The sequence below is a fragment of the Kryptolebias marmoratus genome, linkage group LG12 (genome assembly GCF_001649575.2).
Source record: "Kryptolebias marmoratus isolate JLee-2015 linkage group LG12, ASM164957v2, whole genome shotgun sequence".
In the NCBI taxonomy this organism is placed as follows: Eukaryota; Metazoa; Chordata; class Actinopteri; order Cyprinodontiformes; family Rivulidae; genus Kryptolebias; species Kryptolebias marmoratus.
In genome coordinates, this window is record NC_051441.1 from 23,365,148 (window position 1) to 23,375,479 (window position 10,332).

At 35.4% G+C, this 10,332-nt stretch overlaps 1 protein-coding gene across 1 annotated transcript; it reads right to left on the minus strand.

The window, feature by feature from the left end:
* Window positions 1–499: 499 nt before the first annotated feature.
* pyya (peptide YYa) lies at window positions 500–10,089 on the minus strand. The gene is made up of 4 exons (XM_017432204.3): window positions 9,430–10,089; window positions 7,210–7,397; window positions 1,791–1,871; window positions 500–873 (listed from the first exon to the last, which is right to left on the minus strand). The coding sequence occupies exons 2-4, from the start codon at window positions 7,389–7,391 to the stop codon at window positions 849–851; spliced, it is 288 nt and encodes a 95-aa protein (XP_017287693.1). The 5' UTR covers window positions 7,392–7,397; window positions 9,430–10,089; the 3' UTR covers window positions 500–848.
* Between the last annotated feature and the right edge of the window lie 243 nt (window positions 10,090–10,332).

Below are 10,332 nucleotides of genomic sequence, written 5' to 3' on the forward strand. Positions count from 1 at the left end.
AATGAGTGACGCTGAAAACAAGCACCTTTTATGACTTTCTTTTGATTTATGTTAGCTTCAAAACACTTTTCATTTCTCCTTTAAATTTCATTTTCTGAGATATACCTGGCCTGTTTTTGTAAAGGCAAAGTGGAGCAGGTTGATCCTGGATCATGATTACTACCTTCTCTTATTGCATCCATAAGTATTGCAAACAGCACTGACCTCTGTAAATTAGAGTCTTTGTGTCATAGCAATAACTTGCATAAATTTGAGTGTTTGTTTGATTGCATACCTGATTTAACTGTAGGAACCATAACATTCTTTGTGAATTAGACTCCTGCTCAGTTTTGCTTCTATTTAGTGGGTACAAAAAGTGTGCAATGTTTTGTGAACCTTCCCCCGATATATCTTCTTCACTCACATTAAAGATCCCATCTGTTTTCCAAATCTATTAAAGGCACAAACATGTTATCCCCAATCCCACCTGCAAAAACAAAAGGAGCCACAAGCCCTTGCTAATGTCACAGAAAAGTGTTTATTCATATAGTCTGATATTACATTGTAAGTAATAATCAGTAATGCGTGAAAGACGGATGTTAAAGCTAATAGACAGAAAGACAAAGTTCCACTTTCTGACTCAATGCTCAGATTTCATATCAACAACAGATTATGTACATCTTGTTATAATAGCACATATGTTAGACAGGACAGTGAGACGGGAGGAGCTGGTGCTCCAGTCAGTGAAGGTCATTTTGTTGGCTTCAGGAGGGGAAAATCAGGGGTAAGAGGCACCTGTTGCACCCCCAGGTGCATTCTGTGAAGCACCTAGAAGAAATGCCTAATGAGGCGATAGAAGGGAGGTGGAGTCACCAGATGTAGGAGTCATCATATCTGTTGAAAGAAGGCAAATAGTAAGTGCAGAAATCCTGGCAGGTCCACCCGTCCATGGTGAGAAATACAAACACTGCATGCACTGAAGCAATGAGACACATAAAAAATGGGGAAAATTTGTTGTGCCATTGACTGAAAAAAATTATTTCAAAAGATTTTTTTTTAATATAAAATTTGCAAAAGTAAAAAGAGAAGATCAAAATGGATTGCTGCTAACATTTCATGTAAACATACTTATATGTATGCTAATACTCTTTTTTTGATGTTTTGTGCAAAGTTTACTTTTTATTTGTTTTGGAGAGCAGGGAACATTGTGTAGGATTAAAATGTCAAACAGTACACTCTGTATGCCAATTACTATATATGGCAGAGGTTTTGCAACTGCAATGTTGTACATTGCAGTTTTGAAAAAAGAACTAATGCTTCAGTTCGGTTGCTGACTGTCCCTTAAAATACAAAAAAGTTTTGTTTATAGTATGTAAAATAGGCTTTCTTTGTTCTGCATTTTAAAAGTGATAGCATTTGAGAAATTAAATTGGTAACTACTAACACACAACTCGAAAGAGACTTATTGGTCATTAGTCACGAGTTGTGTGATCTACAACCAATGAGAAGACCATCAACAGTACAATGATACAGCGAACAACAGCACAAGATAAAAAAGAGTATAGTTGACTGGCAAAAATATAAAATTGTGAAGAAGAAACAAACAAAGAACCATTTAGCAATAAACAGTAACAGGCTGTGGATGACACAGGGAGGAGAAAACTTTACTGTCAGCAAGACATCTCAGTCATATGGTACATCTGATTAGCCTTAAGAATCATTTACAAAAACTACAACAAAATGTTTTAAATTTGCTGTCATATTTATATATATGCTAATCACTTGTCACATGACCTCTGTGGTGTCTTTACCTTGATCTGTGATCTCTGTTGCTGTTGTCACCAAACAGCAACTCTGCAACCACATCCTCCTGAGCAGAGCGCTTACCATACCTGCCAAAAGCAAAATCACAACTCTTTCTTTAAATCAAACTACACATTTAATGAGGTTTTATCCATCCAACCATTTATTTTCTTGACCTGCTTCTCCTTTCCAGGTCACTGGGAGCTGGTGCCTATCTCCAGCAGTCACTGTGCGAGAGGCAGGGTACACCTGGGATAGGTCACAAGTCCAGTGAGGTTTTAATTAATTATAACCTAATCAGTCTTTTGCCGTTTCTTGAATTCAGGTCACATTCATGTAGATGAGATTTTTACAATTTGTACGTGTGATCTTTACATGTACATAAACCATCCAGGGTTAGAAGTTCTGTCATGCTTTAGTTCTCCCACTTTGTGCTTGACTGAAGTTAATGCTAACAATTCCCATTGTTTCTCTAAACTTAAAGAACATAGGATCTGTCTGCTCATTCTCTCCTCAGCTTACATGAGTTTTTCCAATGTTTTGCATGAGCAGTTAGCCTTTTACTGACACTAATGCTCTCATTTCTACAGTCCCAATCAGACTGAAGTGCACACAATAATGGGGAAATAACATTTCAGTATTCTGCTGAAGAAATCAGGGTTACAGAGGAGCCTGCAGATGTAAACTCACTCTACTGTTTAACAGAAAATCACTTGAAATAGTTTGTGATAAATTGAATGTGAAACAATCAAAGCAACTCCAGCAGAGCAACTTGCAGTTCCTCTGTTTTCCCGTCAACCACCTGTTTTACTTCACCATATGACCACAGCATTCAGTCTCATGCTCCAATACTTCCTATAAGTTTGCTAACATGCAACACACATATGGTGTCCCAGCTGGTAAAAATATCACATTGTAACACGGCCTCACTCTCTGATAACAACCTTTTATCATCCATAAATCTGCATGGTTGGTCCTGCTCTTATCATGTTTCCCTCCATCTCCCTCTGTAGCTTTGGACTACATCCCATACTCATTTATTCTATTTGCTCTATAGGACGTAAATGTCCCACACTGCAGAGAGAGAGAACGTCTGTAAGTTTAAATGACAAATAAAATGAAGTAATTAGTTCTAAAAATGAATACTTGGAACAGTCTGATATTTGATCATTCCTTCCTTTAGCTGCTTCTGACAATCATTTTCTGTATTGATTATTAAACTGAACATGTTCTCACACAGTTGACTGGATGTTTGTCTCACAATCTGTGTGATTGTGATAATCAGACAAAAGTTAAACTGAAACGTTCATAAAAATCTGAAAGGTTTTGGACCAAAAGCCACTTTTATTTCATCACTGTAACATTCTAGAAGAACATAATTTTTTGAGAACTTCCTTAATTTTAAATTTGCTTGTCTTCGATTAGATTAGAAAGAACTTCACTGATCCTTAGGGTAGACTCCTTCAGAGAAATAAAAAAGGCTTTACGTAGAATTGCCTATTATTACCTACTATGCTTCCTTGAACAAGTTAGGACAGGTCTGTGGTCTATACAAAACATCTTCATTACATTTAATACACAAAATCATTCTCAGATATTGAGATTTCACCTGATCAGTTCTGCCTGTTTTGAGCTCATTTCAGAATGAGCGGTTTTAGGGCTACATCACTATTATGCAAATAAGCTGCTGTTGGCCACGCCCCCAACTCAGTCCCAACTCCAAACATAAAAACTCTCTGAAGTTTTTAAATGTACTCTCGCTGCGGATCTGACACACATTTATATTGTTGTTAATTCAAACTCTGAGGATTCTGACTTTGGGCCAGGGGCACTTAGCGGTTCTGAACCAACATTTGTTGAGTAGGAGAGCAGCAATCAGTGGTCTGAAACCCGACTGGTAGCGGGTCGGGACAGCTGCAATACAGACACATGTTCTATATTGTAGCCGACAACAGAACATTTTCCTTTCCCAGCAGATAATGTTCAGCTGTCAAACCAGCAGAACTAACGTGATGGTCTTCTTGTAATAAAGTGGGAGGAGCTACACTTGTGTTACTAGGTGAGGGGCTGGGCTTGGGGTTGCTAGGTAATGGAGACTGTGAGGCAACAATCCTCAGGTTTTTGAAACAGGTCGTTTTCCTGACACCAGAAAACATTTACTTATTGTCAAAAATGGTTGGGTGTTTTTGTGCTTGGACTGTTTCTAGAAGCAGTAGAAACCCAAATGATGGTACAAAAACATGCAAAAAGTGAATTTTGCATAATAGGTCCCCTTTAAATTACTTGATCAAACAGAGGACTGAAAGTGGTCTTAGGGCCAACACTAGAGGTGACTGTGAGGTGCCATATATACCTAACAACAACTGTCTTATCAGTCAAAGACTGCAAATAGTCCAGTAAATACAGGACTATCAAAATAAAAGCCCAACCTTTCTTTGCACCTCTTGCCAAAGCACCAAAAAACACCAGTAGTAAAAGAAGAAGCTGGCCATACTGAATCACTTCAGTTTTCTCTTATGTACTGTATTTTGTCATCATTCTTTTTCTCTGGACATGTCAAAAGTGTTAGTAGAGAACATTGGACGAGCTGTAATGGCTATACAGGTTCGGCTTTTATTGTGATAGTCTACTTCTGCTTTTCATCAAGGAATTTGCATATTAGCTAAACATTTAATTTTCAAACTAAATATTTAGTTTGCAAGCTAAATATTAAGGTCCGAGCTAAATATTTAGTTAGCAAATTAAATGTTTAGGTTGTAAACTAAATATTTAGTTTGGAGCTACATATTTAGCATGCTAATTAAATATTTAACTTGCAAGTGAAATATTTAGTTTGGAATATGACTTTGAAAAAAAAAAAATTCTTATGAAAGACAAAATAAACTAAAATAATGCTGTTAATTTTTTACTGTATAGCTTTACAAATGGCACCCCATAGCAGATGGAGTATTTAGGAAACGTTAATGAAGATTAAAAGATGGTACATATACCACCCTCTATGCAATAATGGTGAATCCAAGTATCCTCCTTCTTCTGAAAGAACTAAAGAAATTAAAGAATTTAAAAATAAGAGGGCAGTCAGATTATTACAAAAAAAAAAAAAAATAACGGTCCACCATCTCAGTTGAAAAAAAAAATCTTAATGTCTCTTTGTGGCAGGTATAATAAAGCCAACAGAAGAACAAGTGCACTCTCCTGTCTGCATGACACTCAACTTGTTTCGAGGCAGCAGAGCAGTAGGTGGCAGGGATTTGTCCAAAAACAACTGAAGTAGCTCAAACAATTTTTAAATGCCCAGCTAAATCCTGGGCATTCAGACTTCTATTAAATCCGGCAGCTGGACTTCTATCAGATATTATTTGTCCTCAGGAGCAACTCTCCAGGGAAATGTAAAAACTAACTGAGTTTCTCGCTGCTTCAGTTGCCCTTTAAATAACAATGTGCGATTTGACTTTCATGAATAAGACAGAAACTGTTTTTTTTTAAAAAGCATTCTGAGTTGCCACAAAGCTGTGAGTTACTCTGCACTTCCTAACTAAATTAGGTATTTTTCTGGGCCCATCCATACATTTTTATTGCTCCCCTTGTTCATCTGGAGGCCTGGATTGGCTGGAAAATAAGTCATAATGTAATTTGTGGAGCCTTTCTTGTGTGCAGCCTTGGGAAGAATCATCCTGACAGAGTTTTGAGCTTCAGTGTGACTTAATTTAAAGAAAATTTGAATCTGGATTTAAGCATAATAAGGAAAGTAGGAAATAGGTATAAATCTAAGGCTAATACTTTTGTCTTAACATCAAGTATTTTCATTCCTTGAGATCCTTGAGAGAAGGAATTTAAATTGGAATTTTTAAGATGGTGTTCCTGGCTATCCTTAAAAAATCTCTTAAGAAAAAGTGAAAGAAATAAAAAAATTGTACTGGATGAAATATTTCTTCAACTGTTAAAAACTGTTTAAGGGTGCATATCCTCACTGTTTTCTTGCTAATTACTAAAACTCATCAGAGCATAGCAGGATTATTNCTCACTGTGTTTGTATGGATTTACTACCAGCATTGCTGTAACGTCCCAAAGTTCAAAGCCACTAGGGGCAACTTTGACCCAGTGGTAGGGAGGTTGTCCTCCAATCAGAGAGTCAGGGTTTAATTCCCAAACCCTGTAGTGTGCCGATGTGGCCTTGAGCAAGACCCTGAACCCTCAAAGCTGCCTCTGAATTGCTTTACAGTGTATGGGTGAGAATCTAAAGTGCTGCATATAGAATGTAAACATATAATACAATGACAAAAGGGATTTTGAAAAGTATTAAAGGTCACCCTTTAAAATTATTCAAAATTTAATTAAGTATTGTAACCAGAGCTACATTACATTAACTATTTATTTTCAGTGACATTTTGATTAAAACTTAAGCAAAGATATGGCTGTGCTTTGATACATGTGTCATCAACAGTGAACTTTCTGCAGGTTAACAGTTTATTCAACATATGTGGCATTCAACAGAGATTGATTTCTTCTTGTTATGGTGTAAGAATACAGATAACTTAGTAAAAGGTAAAGCTAGACAGTGTCATGAAACTTTGTTGTTGGGATTGTTTTGTTGTTTATATCCTTAACTTAGAGCAGTGCGTATGATGCTATCCAACAAAACAAGCATTAACTGAGTTTGTGGGATCAATCAATATTTTATTTGTACAAACTTTTTGTATAAAGTTTTCTGTTACACAATTATTTTAAATATGAAGAATTTCCTAGATGAAATAAGTTTTATTGAGCTGGTAAATGTGCAAATGCAATGTTGTATGAAATTTGTATGTTATCACATTTTTTGTACCTTTGTTAAAATGAATAAACATTAATTAGCTTAAAAATTGTCTGTTATGTTTAAAGTTTAAGAAGCTATTTGAACAAATGAGGTATAATTTTAGTTTTTTGACTAATTACATTTTTGTAAATTTGTATGAATTTAACAAACATAGCTAAAATATATTAAGTATAAAAAAGTTGAAAATTACCTTATTTATTTACCTAAAATGATGCTAAAATAGATAAAACTGGACAAGTTTTTCAGAAAGTACAAGTATAAATAAATAAGTAATAAGTAAAAATTCATTTAAAATAACTAAGTAAAAAAACTATTTGTTTGAAAAATTACATGTGTAAAAATGACTGAAACTGAAAAAATAATTTAAGTGTGATTCATCTGTTATATTCAGTAAATTGTAACTTACAAATATTGAGTTAAAATATTTTAATTACCTAAATAAAATAACCACAAAATCTTATACCAGTTTTATTGGTAAAATTTCAACAGATTGTCTTTACAGTGTAGAAAGCATTTTATGAGTGTAAAGTGTTTTGAAGAACATAGATGAGGTTAAAAGTGTAGACCATCTCTAAACCTTGAATCTGTGGGCCAAGCAGTGCATTGGATACCTCTGTCTGGTGATCAGGTTGATATAGTGTCTCAGGGCGGTGTAGTATTTTGCCAGCTCTTCAGGTGGTGCATCCTCACCAGGGTTTTCTGGTTTTGGAGGATAGGCATCTGCCAGTGCCCCCAGACATACCAGCACAAACACCACTATGGCCACCAGCATCGTCCATGGCTTCAGCATCATGGTTATCTGTGTCACAACAGCAGCTTCTTGTGAGTTTGTTTTAATAAATACAATAAGTACAATAAGTCAATAAGTTGTTTTTTTTCCCACAACAATTTCAATGTTTTGTGGTGGAAATGAAAGCTCTAAACACAGACTGCTGGAATGCTTTTAACGTGACCCAAGCAAGCATTAACAATAAACATGTCAAAATCCAAACTCTCTGGTGCCCAGCAAAAAAGACAAGAAGAAAAAGAAAACTTGACAAAGACATAGGTACAATCAAGGTAAGGTATCTATCTTTTGAATTGCATTAGTTATGTAGCAGACTGTAATGTTAATTGCCTTTGAACATACAATAGTAGCCTTTAGTCTAATTTAGTTTGTTTATTAGCTAGTTTTACTGTCAGGAAATGTTTCTGCAGCCGAGCTGACGACAATTCTGAAGGGGCTAAGCTGTTAGGAAAAATAGCACTGTAGGTTACTACTGTCACCTTACATTCCTTGGGGAAATTTGGTAATCTTACCAGATGTTATACATTTTATTTACATTTTTACTGACATCTAGTTAGCTAATGTTTGCTCTACAAAAAATCCAAATGTATCATAGTTGTTTGTTGTGTTACAGTTCATATTGTCTCAAGTGTGTTCATAGTGTAAAACATTTCATCAGTGATAAAGTACACACCAGTAATGTTAATAATACATGTCTTAGCATTCCCATATGTTATATTATACTGCAGTTTACTGCGTCATTGTGTTCTGCTAATCAGTATTTCACTGTAATGACAACAAAGTTGAATCTAATCTAATTTGTATATCTGAAAAAATGCATTCTTTATTAAACTTTACAGCTTAGTGAACATCATGCATCTGTTAGATTTTCATTTTTATTTTTAGAATCATCTTTTTGATAATAAGACTGTGACACCTAATAGTGTCATATACTTCTCTCTTTAGATGTGCTGTTGAAATATTGGCAAATCTTGCATTTAAATAAATCAATATTTTTTATGTGACGCAGATAAAACAGCTGTTAGTTATGGATTGGCTGTTTTGCATTGCTTTACTTCTGTTCTTGAGAGGGAAAAACTGACTGGTGGAGTCAGTCGAGATGAAGCCATCATCACAGCGAGTGTTGCTTATGGCTAAGAAATATTCTGTGAATAACAACTGAGTATTAGTCTATACTGTTTTATTAAATCTTGCTTCTTGACCATCTTTTTATCTGTGGTGCTGACTGTGGTTCTGAGGGTTTTTCCAGCACAGCTACAAAAACCCATCACAAATTTCTTTATATTATGGAAGTACATTCAGACTAGGTCAAGTTGGAACACCCTAAAGAACTCATGTATTCATCAGAGTACATGAAGTACATAAGTATTAGTGTCCTTTTCCACTGTGGGACATCTGACCGATATAAGTATCTTGAGTCCAAAAGATATTAAAGCTTTTTCACTTTACCCTACTCCATGAGGAATGGCTCCTTTTCTTTCCATGACTGTTAAAATTAACTTAGATTGTTGTAAACTATAATTTGTGCCCTAAAAACTGACATACTATGTGACTTTGTCTCGTGTAAAATTACTTTAAACTGTGTGAGGCAGTCAGCACTACAGTCACAAAGCACACCTCATATTTATGAGGTAACTGTGACAAATTTATAGTTCTTATGAATATTAAAAACTTTATCATTTATTAAAATTTTTAATGCGTTTTGTTTTGGTATAGTAATGGCAAAAGAAAGTGTCTTAGCTGTGCTTGGTCTCCCCTACTTCATTAACTTTTTTTTTTTTTTTTTTACCAGGCTGCATTTTCTCTGTTGTAAAGCTGATCTTATCTTAGAATGTTTTTCTGTTTCTGTTTTTTTTTCCAGTGAAGAAGGGAGCCAAAAAAATGTATCAGGGTGAATTTTACACAAGACTTAATGAAGAATTCTAAGTTAATTAATTTAATTGTATTTTACTTTTTTATTTAATGAGAGTTCAAATATAACAAAAACTAGCAAAATGATCTTGTGTTCATGACTGATGGAAAGTCTTGAGAATGTGACACTTACTTTGAGAAGACTGGGAGATCCAGGAGGTGGTCTCTGTTCCAGGTGGTCTGTGTTCTAGGTGGTCCCTAAGAGCAGCAGAGGCTCTTGTTTACACTGATGAGGAGTTTTGAGTTTGATCTCCTTTTCAGTCTGTTTTTTCTCTGCAGGTTTATTGGTTCAAACCTGCTACAGAAGGATTTATATAGTTCAGCCACAGCACAGGAGGGAGGGGTCACACTGTCTGAGTGTGTTTGTAATGGAAAAGGTGGGGTGAGGGGGACCTGGGGGGTGAAAAGACCAAGTGCGTCAAATGGTGCTGATGATGGAGACATTACTAATGCATCAGCCGCTTGCGCTCAGCCCCATGGTTCTGATTCAGTCAACAGATGACATTCACAGAACTGCTTTCCATCGTTAAATAATGTGAAACAAAATCTTTACTGGAAATATGATGTGTTTTACATCAACTTCTACTATTTATTAAAAGAAACTCCACATGGTCCAGAATGGTTCAGTCCAGCCCTCACATTTAATTTTAACAAAGTCCTGTAGAGATGTGATAAATACCAATAATTACATAAATAATAATAATAATAATTATAATATATTTGATTTTATATATATATAAAAATGCTGGATCTCCGGAATCAAGTAAAAACTCCTCAGATTTGTATTTTGATGATAACAAGGAGCATCATGGCTGTATAACAACCGAGTTAGGAATGTGGAATGATGAAAACCGATTACCCCCAGATCATTGTCAAGACATCAGCACATGAGACTGTAAGTCAATAACACAAACGGGAGAGAGCTAAGGTTACTGATTTGAAGCTAACCCAATGCTAACTGGATGCTAACTTGTTAAAAACGTAATTAAGAGTAAGAAAGTAGCATTCATCCACTCTCACACCAGAGTAAACTAAT